The sequence below is a fragment of the Channa argus genome, chromosome 1 (assembly GCF_033026475.1).
Source record: "Channa argus isolate prfri chromosome 1, Channa argus male v1.0, whole genome shotgun sequence".
Lineage (NCBI taxonomy): Eukaryota > Metazoa > Chordata > Actinopteri > Anabantiformes > Channidae > Channa > Channa argus.
Window position 1 is genome coordinate 32,282,218 of NC_090197.1, and position 15,095 is coordinate 32,297,312.

General features: G+C 38.3%; 1 protein-coding gene across 1 annotated transcript in view; it reads left to right on the forward strand.

Annotated features, from left to right (window-relative positions):
- Positions 1–15,095, forward strand: part of LOC137131543 (contactin-associated protein-like 4) — a 63,914-nt gene that overhangs the window by 3,429 nt on the left and 45,390 nt on the right. The window contains exon 2 of the mRNA XM_067512961.1: positions 9,717–9,827. Within this exon, the coding sequence (XP_067369062.1) occupies positions 9,717–9,827 (111 nt within the window). The remainder of the gene's footprint in view (positions 1–9,716; positions 9,828–15,095) is intronic.

A 15,095-nucleotide genomic window follows, 5' to 3' on the forward strand; every position in this document is an offset into this window, starting at 1 on the left:
CAGATAATGGATAGATGGATGCATGGTGTGCTTTGAATTTTAACACATTAAGACAACTGCTGGTAATTTTGGAAGGCACGACTAGAAGAAATCATATATTTTAAAATATTTTAAATTATTTAAAAAATGTTTAATACTAGCGACTGTCATCAGGGGGATCAAGGGTTGTATATTAACTAGAATTTTACGTGATTACTTTTTTTATAAAGTTATTTGACTTTATTAGACTGTGTTGTCTATGCTTCCACATCCAGAGTCTTACCTTAAATTTGTGCTTTTTTCATCTTTTGCCCCTTTTATTTTTCTTAAGCTCCCGTTACTGCCATATTTGTTTTGGCAGAAGAACATGGGAGAATTTATGTTCTTGCAGGACTTCTTTAAATGCAGTGGATTAATGAGGATTTTACTGTCATTCGACAGAAGCAAAACAGTTTTGTCCTCACTCTGAGAAAAAGTGCTATCAGGGCATCCCTACCAAAAATCTAAATGATATATGTTGAAATACTCAGAATTTACATTTCACCCCTGTCAGTTTGGTCACAGGTTCTCATCAATATCAGACTGAATGTGTTCTCATGTCTTTGATTCAGGTTTGCAAACAGAGGTGGTGTCTTTAAAAAATGGAAAAGGACAGAGTGCTGATTGAAAATTTTTGGATAGTGGGTTGCACACATGCAGCAAGGATTCATAATTCAGCTGGACATGTGTGTGTCCTTTAATTTAACAAAGTTAATTCAATAAAGTTTTGTTTTGAACTGTTTTGAAACATTTTAAAAATATGTGAAACCATTGGAAACCAGTGGAAAACACATTTGCAAGAAAGGTTTTCTACTGTGCTAAAAAGGTGATGATGAAGATCATGTGGATCCTGGTGACATTAAATGTATCTTAGCAATTTAGAAAAACTAAATGTCCAGTATGGCTGCAAAAGTCCTGGGAATGTCAGCTGATCTGTGTGTGTGCGTGACTCACCACTCACAATCACCAGCCTCCCAGCACAGTGATTCCCAAGTTAAGACTAATGTGTCAGAACGAGGAGAGGCAGAGGAAGTCTTCTCTCTGTTCACAGACAGCTGCTTTAAGCTGGGACTTATTACTGTCTGATGATGGATGCTGACCTGTACTTTCTGGTGTGAGTGATGAATGAAAGCGATACAAGTAGTTTTACAATACTCTCGCAGAGTGCCTGTTGCATTCCACACAGTTTCAGTGCCACTCACTGGAGAGGGATGATACGATATTGTCGCAGCTCGATGGTCTTATCCAGAATAATGCTGGAGTTGAAATTAGCATTCAGAGTCGATCATCCAGGGGTTAGCCCGTGAGGCTGCAGGTTGAATGTTTGGATTATCAGACTGATATGTAAGACTAGTCTACAGATTTATGTACTTTCTCACAGTTCTGACAAAAAAACAGAAGAAAAGTGGGCTGCATGTCTTGAGCAGGACATAAACCTGTGAATATAATCTAATCAGTGTGGATCCACTGTGCATTTCCCTGCAAAACCCCGTCATCCTTCATGATTCACGAAGACGCCTGAGTTTGTGAGCAGAAATGATAAAAGTTAGAGGAGGCTGAGCAGAAAGCCACTCTCATATGTATGCTTTAGTGTCATTTATGAAAATGTGCGTTCACAGAAGAGATGCCACAAATGCGATGCGATGAAGTCAAGGCTACATTTGGCAGCGGGACCGTCAGAGTAAAGCTGGTGCTGTCAGTCAGGAATCTAGATTTATTAACCCAGGGACAAGTAGTTAAGTGATAGAACTGGCTAAGGCCTGCCGTCAATCTATCTGAGTTTGTGGCACATCGATATTTGCCCAAGGCCAGTCCCATGGGAGGTCTGGCTGCCTAAACCCACACTCATTCATTACATGGCACTGTCATCACCTTAGATGACTTGTACGGGGTTCAAGAATCCATCAAACTCGGGCTGAGGTCAGGCATGCTCCATTACACTGCATTGTGATGGGTTTGGTCGGAATAAAAGCAAAGCTGTATGTGCAGAAGTGAATACTGTGAAGACCTGGATTAGGAGAATATTTCTTCAATGTTAAACTATCAATGAGCAAGACGTTATAATCCCCCAGAAAACTCTGACCTCGCAGTGAAGGAAGTAAGTCAAGCTGTAGGTACTTTAAAAGCAAATCGTTGTTGCAGGAAGTTCACCCCCTGAACTCTGTTGATGTTTGTGATAATTGTAATGATGAGGAGATGAATGAGAATGTTAATCACGATGAAGATGTTTATATTGATAATGACTGTGGTAATAATGGCAATGACGTATACTATGAATATATAATGAAAACCTTTTCTCTGATTATGATATGATGATGAAGGATTAAAGAGGAAAGAATTAAATCTGATGCTAAAAATGAAGGTGAAAATGATGAAATATAAGATTCCTTTTGATAAAGGAGGAGATGCAGAAAAAGATAATGCCGATGAATGTGATGAAGATGTGAAAAATAAGCTGATAATGGTGGTGATGATGATGATGATGATGACAAGAAGGGAAAAAAAGATGAAGGATAGGATGACACTAATAATTAGAATGATGATGAAGGTAATGAAAATGATCAAGGCAGAGATAATAATAATAAAGCTGAAGGAAAAAGATAAAGAACCTTCCTTCCTCTCTTACTTAGGATTATAGAGCATATTCCCCTTGTGCCCTGTGTTGTTTATATTTTTCAAGCTCCACACTGTATCTGCTTGACTTGTCATTTATTGCCACTGTCTTGGGTGCAATGGATTAACGTACTGTAGCTTGAATGGATGGTGCTGACAGTAGACGTTGTCCCTGACATGCATTTTTTAAAATAACAGAGCCCATGCGGTGCACTCAGAAGTCAGCTGAAAACTAATATGACATTCTGTCACTGAAAAATCTACTTCCAAGTGTAATTTAACAGAACACATACATATTAAAACTGTCTGCATGTTTCTTTAGATTGTAAATCGCCATCTGCTCCTTCTCACAACCCAGGCTGCCACATGGCATAATTTTATCATATGCAAGTTACATGAGAGTGAAGTAGAAATGTCTTTGGTATTAAAGACCAGAGCTGACAGCAAAGATAAGGTATCTGAAAAGCCATTTAATGACTCAGTTAATGAGGTGGAAGAGCACAGAAAAAGGAGAGCGCAAGTGCGAAACCCTTGATATGTACGGCACTAAACGGCACGTTAGAAGATCAGAACAGCAGCTTGGCACGTGGATTTGAAAATATACAGGTCACAATAGAGAAACCTTTTACAGTGAGTGGATGCAGGAGGCGTATGAGCTCAAAATTTCAGCCGTCCATCACGCGCATCCGACGGAACAGATATGCTTCTTTTAGTCAGTTCAGCTGTTGACACAGATGGTGGAACAGCCCGTGGTTTACTCATGCTTCACACACATTAGCGACGCCCGCAGCGTAGTTTTAAAAGACCAACTCTGGGTGTAAATTACAGGCAGCAGTGTGAAGTGCGGGATTCTTTCTGGTGTGTGTATATATGTTGACCTGAAGCATAGACACACACACACAAACACACACACACACATGCACACACAAACACACATACACACACACACACACACACACACACACACACACATGCTGTCTGGATCTGTTGTTCATACATAGTTAAGACTATTGTTGGTTTCATATTGTGCACATTGTGCATTAATTCCCCTGAGGGTGCAATGCAGTATTGCAGGGCTTATGAAATGTAACGTCTCCATGTCCTTCTGAACTCACCATCTCGCTTTTGAAACACGATTTCTTTATGCTTCATGCTACTGCTTGTATAGACATGTGACTTCTGGGTCGAGCTCCCCTTAACTATTACGGCTATTAGGCATACATTTGTGAAACAAAAATTTGTTAATAATTTTGATTTTGATTTTAAAAAATTAGCGTGTCATATGAACTTAGGGTAAGGTTAAATTAGAAAAAAAACAAAACGCTACATTACAGCTAGTGACAATGTCACACACGTGCTTCCTTACTATAGTAACCATATGCGTCACATTCATAAAAATCATCATTAAATCGCACAAAATCTTGCATTTCTCTTTATATCAGGGTTTTAATTGTACTTGACTGAAAGCCCTGTGTCGGTGCCTTAAGCATAAGCAAGTGATGCAAAAAGGACTGGACAAAGCAGTACATTTTGACACCTTGGGAATGAGACCGAGCTGGGTCTTCTGTCAAATTTTGCTACCTACATTCAGACATGCTACCCTAATGTGAAGTGAATGGAGAGTCTAGCCCCACCCTTACCCTCAAACCTCACAGGCAAATGAAGCATGACAGGTAGAAATGAAGTTAACAGCAAAAGTCAAAATCAGCAATCAAAATCAGTAAAACAAAGCAGAACCTCATGTCTGCAAACAGAATAAAATTACGATGTGAAAGCAGTTATGAAGCGGTGAAGACACAGCTTATTTTTCAGCATCTCGACTGTGACTGTCCTGCTCAGTGTCTGTTGGACGGACAGGGACCATGTTGCAGAAAAGTTTTCTCTGCCTTACAAGCTTTCAGTTTGGCCTTCATAGATTGAATAATTAGCAGCTATGCGTCAAATTAAATAAGTCGTTTTGGTGCCTCCTTAGTTCTAAAAATGTAAAAAAAAACGGTGAAGGGAGCCCTCTTGACATGCTGCCAGCTTGTAAGGCGGTTGTACAGAAATTCTTTACAATTCACCAAGGTGCTACTACTGTTTTTGAATGTCCTTGTCTTAAATCATATGTGTGTGAGTTACTGAACTTACATCGTCGGGACATACACCAGTAAACAAAGGAGCAGCACAAACAGGAAGGACATTTACCTTCGCTGTTGCTTATAATTTCCTGCATGGGCTGCAGATGCACAGCGTTGCACAGCGTTAGAATTCTCCACCATACAGAGGGTCAGGCCCTCTCACCTGGGGAGGAGACTACAAAGCGTATCTGCTCAGAGCAGAAGCCCAGTGGACTTGTAATATGTTTACCACCTACCAAGAGAGACACAATCAGCAGCTTGAGCTTGTGTGTGTGTTTTTTTATCTTATTGTTACTCTTTGGCTTCCCTGTGGTCTGTGACACAGACTGTTTGTAACTAAGAAATTTCCATAGGCACAGTCCACATCTGCAAATTCAAATGCAATAGAAGAAGATATTGCTCCTTATGCAGCTCCTAGAAACTGTTTCTTAAACAGGTAAACTGCAAACGTAAACATGTTTTTGTGGGGTAATTGCAACCAGATTCCTCAAAGAGGATATCTTGACATTTAATGCAAATGGAAATGCAAATACACTAGCACTGAACATATCAGGAGTCAATGTAATATTAATATGTATTAATATCTGATGTTGCATTGCAACACCTAGTTTGTCAGGCTACGACATTTTCTGCTTTTTAATCATTGTCTTTAGACACCTCTCGTTTATGATTAGAGAAAGATTGTGGTCTGGTTGACACACCTTACATGCAACATGGTTATTTGATTTTCATTCAAAAATCATAATCCCATTTGGGGTTCAGCTGCATAGGATGTGTTTTTTACGTGCCAGGGCTGCCTTATGTTACCTTGCCTTCAGACTTACATTAAAACAGTTTGTTTTGTAGAGCTGATTGGAAAAATTTGGGGATTAATTTAGTAAATACATTATTTTAATATTTTTCGGAGAACAGCTTGTGTATAGCTACTGTCTGATTATTAAAACTGGATAAGGGAGTCAATATAATTTCCAGCATAAACTTAAGTGGCATATAAAAGGCTGCAAAGCTTATTTTTCAGCATCTCGACTGTGACTGTCCTGCTCAGTGTCTGTTGGACGGACAGGGACCATGTTGCAGAAAAGTTTTCTCTGCCTTACAAGCTTTCAGTTTGGCCTTCATAGATTGAATAATTAGCAGCTATGCGTCAAATTAAATAAGTCGTTTTGGTGCCTCCTTAGTTCTAAAAATGTAAAAAAAAAAGAAAATGGGTCTTGAGGAGTGGGAGGCAGCTTCCACAGCTTGATTATTTCAGTCAGTGTTGTTTTTCCACCCACAGCAGAGCTTCCACAGATTTCAATATCTTAATTAAAGATCATTTTAACATTATTACTAGCATTTCTTCATGCAATATCTAAAAAATCGTATTTACTAAATCTTCGTACATACATTACAATAAATGCTTGTTTAAACTATGGAGGGAACAACAGACTTTCTACTCAAACTGGAGTTTTGCAACTTTGTAGAATGATTCTGTTTAAAGGGCAAAACTGATTCTCAACTTGTACCCCATGGGTCTAGTCTGGGAAATGGATGTAGATGAATGCCATAATAAGGTTTTCTGCTTTCCTTACATTAAAATACTTCCATGCTTTTAGCTGTAAAATGCCTCCAGATGCCACCATCCAGACATCTCATTGATCATAATATGGAGGCTGTAGTGTTTGCCAACCTGCTGGTTAAAACTCCTCCAGATGACATCATCTGGAAAGGTTTTCAGAAAAGAATAAACATATTATTAAATATAGGGAAGTTTAGAAACATTATAATAGATTCCCCAAACTAGAGCCATAGGATACAAGTTGGAAATTGGTGAAGTCACGCTATAAGGATGAAGGTTCACATGTGAGTGTTGTGCTCAGTGATGTAGGGTTTAACAGTAAACTATGATTGGATCTTAAAGAGCTGTGAACCAGTAAATCCTCTGGTTGCTTCTGTTTTTCAAAGTGGAGGAAGTTGCTTATCAGCTTGATTTAATCAAGAATTCTGTAGGGACAGTATTTCAGTGACAAAGTGATGAAGTGGATGCTGTAGATGGAGAGACTGGGGGATGAGAGGATCCTGGCGAAGCTCACTCTTCTGGATTAATAATGAAAGTGCATGTTATGGGGTGTGCAGCCCATTGAGAATTCTGAGAGTCCTGAGAGGACTCATTTCCAGTGCTCTCAAACCTACAGAGCTTGAATGTGAGAGCTGACAAGGTGGGAAAGACTAATGATTCAAAATATCTCCGTTTGGGCCAAGGGCTGTTGGGCCTGGAACTCCATTAGCCGCCATAACACTCAGTCCTCTGTGTGCCTCTGAAATGTTAGACATGCTTTAAAAATACCTCAGGGAAAAAGTCAGCTGATAGCACGGAGAGTTTCACTTTTTCGCTCTTGTTTGGCTCTTGTCTGGGTGGACAAGAGCCGGGAACTATCAAACTAACCAACAATAGCAGCTCAGTGGTTTCTGAGCCGGTGTTTGTTAGCAGACATCATTACATCCAGCAGTGTTATTGTCTGTGTTCAGCTAAAGAGCTGCTAATGTTGCATATCATCATGTAACATGGGAGCTGTTAAAGCTGTGTTGCATTGTGGTCAAATCCAAAAATTAAGTGCGTGAAAAGTGCTTTTGTTATCTTAAATAATATTGGAAAATACAAAACATATTTATTATAGTATTAAAAAGTATTAAAACGTTATGACAATATCTGTCTGTTGGGCCTGAGAGCTCAGAGAACTGCGAATTGAGAAATGCAATCAATTTTTTGTTTCTAAAAGGAGCAACTAAAAATACATTTACAAATCTAAATGTCTGTCAGTTTTTAGTGGCCCCTGGAGACATTGCTTTGACAGTTGTCTACAAGGGTTCCGGGGGACACTAAAAAATGACGGACACAATTGGGACACGCTTGTTGCCATATTTTCTGCCACACAAATTTACTGGAGCTGACTCTCCCTCAGTGGGTTGGAAAATGAACTGGGCATAGGATGTACAAAGTGGCACGTGGGACGAGAACGTGTTGTCCAAATGCAAAAAAAAGAAAATGTGTGTTTTCATGTTTTCCACGTTTTATGTGACACACATAAATTTAAAAAATGCAATAATTTCTGGGTCTAACGTTTGTCGCTTTGATAAAGATATTTTTCGATCATTGATGTTAAAATGGGCTCATTGTGCTCTTTTGTTCTTTCCTTTGGATGTTCTAGGTGAGACATCCACTCACGCCATGAGCGATTTCAGTTTTGCACTAGAATTTTTTATTTTGACATTATAATATCTCTATAGTAACTTTTTTCTTTCATGTGCCGTATCATCAACAATTATTGATAATTAGTATGTTTAAATCCTATTATCCTGTTCTAACAAGACTCATTTTGTGAAAGATTACTAAAAACCTTTATGTGCACAGATTGATAACTCACATAAGTTGCCACCTTGGCTCAGAGTCACTGTAAAATGACAATGACAATTCAAATTTTAAAAGATTTTCTCTGTATTGACTTTTTGTATTGTACTGTATTGAATTTTTCCAATCAAATATTCTCCTTAGTATTCATAGTTGTTCTCTTTTACTTGCTGCTCAGAATCTTTTATTATGGACCAAAGGGCCAACCAAACAAAGATGTTGGGTTGGAGTTTTAATATAACACCACATACAACTGCAGAACTCACGCTGTGCAATTTAACAGCTTTTGATTTGTTTTTAGGTTTCTTACCATTTTTATGCTTAAACATGAATTCATATAATATTAGGCCACATTTGGCTCCTGGATTATTATCCTAGGCATGTCACTACTCTAAATTGAAAATCAGAAATGTTTTAATATCGTCATCATGTCAGCTGCACTACAGTTCTCTTAGACTGTGTTTAGCTCACTATTACAGTCTGTGGCCCACTTTAACACTGTGCAAACAAAACTATTTGTACACAAAAAGATAAAATTGAAGTCCTTTAAATGAGAGACCAAAGTCAGATCTTTCTGTGCAAGTTTCCTTAACAGGCAGAAATCCAATATCAAAGCACAGTGGGGCCACGTGAGATCAAATCCAACTTAAACAATGTAAAGACAGCTCAAGATCCTTCATTAATATAATCTCCCTGAGCGATCTAGATATTTGTCCCTCAGCGATAAAAGAATACGCATTAGCATTGGGGATTCAGCTGAAGGCTCCAGACTAGATAAATGTTGATCATTTAAGATATGAAATTAAACACAATTGCTGAAAAAAATATTGTATATCCATTTGGGTAAAGTCAGCAAGTGTGTGCTTATGTATGGTTCCCCAGCATACATTTAAGATGCAATGAAAGTCATACAAACAAATGAAACAAAAATGACTGCTCCGTTGTTGTATGCCTCTGCCCTGTCCAGACTCACATTTTAATCAGTTCATCCTTGAGTGGATATGGACATTAGTGTCAGCTGTATTGAAATTGCCTTTAGGTGAGATATTGCTCGGACAAAAATGGGTCAGAGTGACCTTCGACCATCAAACATTAAACACTTCATCCTTAAGTCCAAGTGGAAGTTTGAGCTAAATGTGAAGAATTCCACTCAAGATACAATGTTCATGAGAAAGGACCTAAAGGACAAATGGATGGACAGACAAGCGCAATGGGTGGAGAGAACAGACCATGTGTTTCTGTTCATGTGTGATGTACATGTATGTTTACATGTGTGAAGATGTGTGTGTAAGTCCATTAAAAAGAGGATAGATGTGTAATCGATTACACACAGCATCGACTGTGTGTGGACAGGTTGTCTCATTAATGTGTCTGCACTGTCAGGCAGTGAGGACTCAATGCATTATTTATTCAGCAGGGTTTCGTTGCAGTCAAACAACCTGTTTACACAAGGCTGATATAAGGCCCAATAATGGAGGATTAGAGTCTGTATATCTTCCAAATCAAAGAGTCAGCTGCAGTGTTCAGCTGCAAATTATGTCATGATTTGAAATTGTGTTCTGTTCTGTACTTTACAGAGGCGTGTCACAGTCCGCTGGTATCCAGTCTACTGCCAGCATCATTCAGAAGCTCCTCGCAGTTGTCTAGCAGCCACGGGGCAGGCTTTGCAAAGCTGAACCGGAGAGAAGGTGAGTAACAGTAACAACAACAAACCCCCATTGTGCCTGAAAATGTTACTTGGTTCGTAACTCTGCAGTGTGGGGTGTTTTACAACTCAAACTACCTTGTTCGCTGGAGTTTCATCTTATCGTGTGGTTTATTCGGTTGCATTTTTCTTCTCAACTCTCTGCAAAATTCAACACAATGTATATGTAGAGGTTTGTCAATACAACCAGTCACTACAGAGACACAATGTGACATGGCAAGCTCTCATATAAACAAGCAGTGAATTTCTAGCAGCAAACCATTCCTGCATGCTTTTTAGAGATTTGGTTCAACAAGCCATCGCTTTGAAGCAAATCAATATTAGGCTCACATCTTTCTGTGGCCGATAACAAAATGTCAGTCATGCAACCCTGTCCAGCAATAAATCAAATCAGTCTAATGCACATCTCAAGGTTGATTGTTTTCTGTCAATTCCTGTAGACGTGTTTTCTCCATCCTTAGAGAACAGAGATGCTCACATTCACTACATGCACACCGCCCCAAACAACAAAGGCTTCCCACTGTCAATTCTTCACTAATGCAGTTTCAAGTTGTGTGCACATGTTCACTAATCCAGCAGGGTTTTTCTCCTCTAGACTCTGGGATGCTCACACCTCAACTGTGTTTCAAGAGAAGCTTTAGAAGTTGAAGTTTTCAATATTAAGGTGAATTATAAGTTAGTTAGTTAGTTGGACAGCATGATGTTTGTTCAGTACTGAATGGATGTTGTTGTTCCCAGGAATCTAGGATCCCACAAGCCTCACACTTGTTATGTGATTATTTAACTAGTCCATCTCTGCTTCAGCAATACTTCTCAGTATTCACATATAAGATTTAGCATTTAACATCAATAACTTAGTGCTGCATTCTTGTCTCATATAATGCCCTTTTTTTATTTTTCTTCATTGTTTGTACATAAAATAAGATGTACCTCATGGTTCACTTCGCTCTAGAACACAACGCACACAAGCAAACGAACCTCAGAAGGTGAATAATGGACAAAAAAGAGACAGATAAGGCTGGAGGAAAATACATTTGTTCATCTATGGTTTTGCTTTGCTTTTAGGTAAATATGATGACTGATTCGGTGAAAGTAGTCTGACAAGTATGTGTTCAAATTGTAAAACTTAAATACAAAGAGATGAATGAAAATACATTTTTTCCTAGCTCCTTCTAGCAGGAAGAGTTGGCTGTTTTACACTCAGAGACAAGAGTCAGATAGGAGCACTATGATGTTTTTGTCTTTGACAGAGTGGAGGATCTGAATGATTCTCATCACTTGGGAGACTGCAGGAAGCACAGCCTGCAGGTTGCTGTTTCCTCGCTGTGTTTGATGGTAGAAGTTGTGAGTAAACACCCCCGCTGTGTTCTTTCACTTCAGTCGACCTGCTCTGTCTGTTTACCAATCCGAGTTTGATCTGCATAAAGAAGAATCAGGGGCTTGTAAAGGAAGATCAGATGCATCTAAATGGGCAAACAGAGGTTTGTAGTTTTGCACAGCTTTCAAACGCAGAAGCAAAGAGATAAAAAAGAAATGAAACAAGATGGAAAGGGAGAGGAGGGACACTACAGAGGTGCTTCTTGTTTTGTACTTTTTCCTTGCCAGACACCCAATTAGAGATACTGCTAAACACATATTTAGGGCTCTGCGGTAGTTAGGAAAAGTATTTCATGATATGACAAATCATGTGCCACATTGCACACAAAGCAAACCTGTCTGCTGAATTCTACATTTTTATACAACTAAACTGGTAAAACATCATGTATGAAATTTTAATGATAAAATATTGCAAATGACAATCATGTATTTGTTGTCAGTAAAAGGTTAACAAAGTTTATACAAAAATGTATAACCAATCTTGAAGCACAACATATAGCACATATAGCACATATGGCACAACATCCATTCAGACCCCAGTCTCTTGCCTAATGTACTGTACTTATTAAATGTAGCACTTCAGTCATTCATAACAAATATAAATGCGTCTGAAAGTAATACAGCTACAACAGATTGTAAATGTAATTTCTAGCCAACAGGGTTGCACAAATGTTCCGTTGATTTGTATGCAAATGGTGAAATATATATTAAAAACACACAAGAAAGATGTATTATAGAACAAGAGCAATAATCCCGTGAGGTGAAATGTTAGAGTTTTGAATGTTCTCTAGCACTCATAATTCCTTGTCAATAGTTTCTTGCTATCAATAGCACCTCACAGTGTCTTAATGATTTTCTGCCTGAGACTTGAATGAATTTAGAGTTTAGATAGATCAATCTTATTCTCTTTTAAAAAGGAACAACATGCTTTTTAGAATGAAGCCATAATACAATAAAATGCATAATTGATTGAACAAAAAAGGACTTTAATTCCACAGGCCCAGCTGTTCTCCATAGAGTTCTCGGTCAATAAATTAAAGAACCAGCTTGTTTACGTTTCCTCCAGCTGCTGCTAATGCTCATCATTCTCTATAGCCATCCTCTCAGGAGTCAACTTTTTCAGCATTGATTCACTACCAAAATGAGCAGAAACACACATGGCATGCAGCTGAAGCTATTTTTGTTTCCTTGCTGCAGCCTGATTTAGCCTTTTTCAACATTCAACCTGTTCATTAGCCTCTGAAAGAGCCCTGATAAGAATACAAATTTTACCGAAATTGAGTTAAAAGCAAGACATGTGAACACTATGTGCACTATGACTGCCTCATTTTCCAAAAAACTTATTGCCATCTGAATTTTAATATCATATATAAATGTGTAAAAATTGCACCATTCCAAACCTACCATCATGTGCAAATAAATTAGATGTGACTAAGCATGGAGGCCACTTAAAACCAGTCCTGGTGCTTTCTTGTACAATACCATGCTACACTATAATTGTCTATCAGGTAATCACAGTAGGTGGACAAGAACATGTAAGAGGTTAGTAAATATTCAGAAACACTGTCATTTTCAACACTGTGCATTATTTTTATTATCTGGAAACAGCATCCTTGATTAATCGAATCCTTTTATAATTATTCTCCACATAAGTTTAAGTTTTAGAACTATCCAGCTCCATTTGTCTATATTTTCACTGCATAGTCTATGCTGAGATAATAGTGACAGGCTCTGTCCAACTGTTTGCTCTTTATCTGCCTGTCAGAAAAGCAGAATTGCATTTGGCCAGTGGGACTTTTATTAGTTGCTTGTGATGCAATCATCATCTTAACCACTGTACAGTATGTTTTAGTTCTGCCTTAGCCACAGCAGTTCCCTCTGGGCAGACAGATACTTGGACACAACCTTGAGGCTGATTTTAAAACACTAATCTCTTGCATTGCACGGACAATCATGGTGCCACAAAACCTCGGTTGTGTGAGAGTAAATAGAAAACATTCTCTAAAAAGCACAACATTGCGTATGTTTTTCTCTCATGAATATCGAATTGAATTCCTCTAATGGAATCTGTTTTGAAACTTCTTGCTCCCACGAGAATAGAAAAAGCAAGCGCGGAGTGATATTATTTTAATTTTCCCTAAAGCCTCTTCCTCAACCTCGAACTCAACTGATACCAAAATAGCTGAAATTGGCTGAAAACTTGGACTCAAAATTTCTTTCTTAAACAACTTTGTTACAGACATAAGTCTATTTCTATTTCTAATCTACAGCTGTCATCATTAAAAGGAACTGAAGTTAAAGCTGATTACAGTCTTTGGTTGCTATTGTTAATTATGTCTTCATAGTCATACAAAATGAGCAGTTGTAAAATTAAAAACACATCTCAACTGCACACTATTATCAGTGTGGTGAAGACCTGTTGAAATAATAATATTTCTTACATCTGCATTTCCATACACAATAATTTTTGATGTTAGCGTCAGTTGATAGATTCACTAGTCCCCAAGTGAAGGAGAGAGTAATAGCAGCCATGATGTTGTGCACCTGCAGTACGATGATATGGTAGCCCAGTTGGTAGAAGAGTAATCATGAACCCGAAGATACGGGGTTTTGCCCTTGATGTGTGGTCCTGACTTGTAAGTTGCTTTTAATAAATGTTTCTGCCCACTGACTAATTGTAATTTCAGTGCTTGTGGTAATAGGAGATAGTCCAATACAAATATGGTTAGGGAGAATCATCAAGTCGAACGGTAATAGTGGAACTTGGTAATCACCATAAAGTGCTCAGGAAATGATGGGAAATTGTATTTATTTCTTGTAAACATACAAATTTAATGTCTTCATTGAGATTTTTTTTTCATTTTGTAAGAATAAATTGTTTTCCTCCATGAGATATATACAAAGTGAAGCTGGTGTTATGCTTGTGTCATTTTTTGTTTTTGTGTGCCATACTGTGATGATCCCCCTGCCTTTGCGTTAATGAGCTGGAGCCAGTGTTTTGACTTTCTGTCAGGATTCTAAAAAGACACCACAGTACGTCAGTGCTGCCACCATAGGACTGTAGGTCAACTCTAACCCCTGTAACCCCTGTAGGAGTATAAGCAGACGCTGCACAAGATGGTTCCCCCGCCCCCAGTTAACATGATGTATCTTTACATTCTCTACTGAAAACATGTTGAGTACATTTCCTTCACAGGAATATACCTTTAAGTTTTTAAATATTTAAAATACTGCATTGTAAATATCCATGTTAACTTGCTACATGTCTGTCAGTCTTAGCATGTTGATACTGTAAGTTTGTTGTCCTGACCACCTCACCATTAGTAAAACACTGTAAATCAAAGTCCGGCATTTGAACCGTGCTGCGTAAATGCATGTGTAATCTCACGCATAACATGAACACAAAGTTAAGTCTCACTTGTAAAAAATGTTCCTTCATTGTGCTTGAGGTAAAATTGGTTTTGGAAGTACTGACCAAAGTGTTAGTGAAAATGCATTATGAAGGCCGTCACAAATGTTTAAACACAAACATGTGACTATATACTTGTGGTCTGACATCAAAATTCCACCTTGATATAATTCAGCACTTTCACTTTTGCTGACAAGCTCTTTTTGGTGTATTAATTATTTAGCATCTTAATCTTATGGTCCTCTGCCCTGGTGCTAATATGGGAAAAAGCTTGCAGTGTCCACCATGCAGTAGATGCCTTTGCTGCAGCTCAAAACTCCTTAAGCTACAGATTAAACTCTCTTTTTCAATTTAAACATCAAAGTCAGGAGTTGATTAAGCAGCAGCACCAGGTGCACCAGGCTTTTAAACTATGGGAAAGTTTTTGTGTCATGAAATTATTTTAGTCAGATTTGTCTTCTTTTC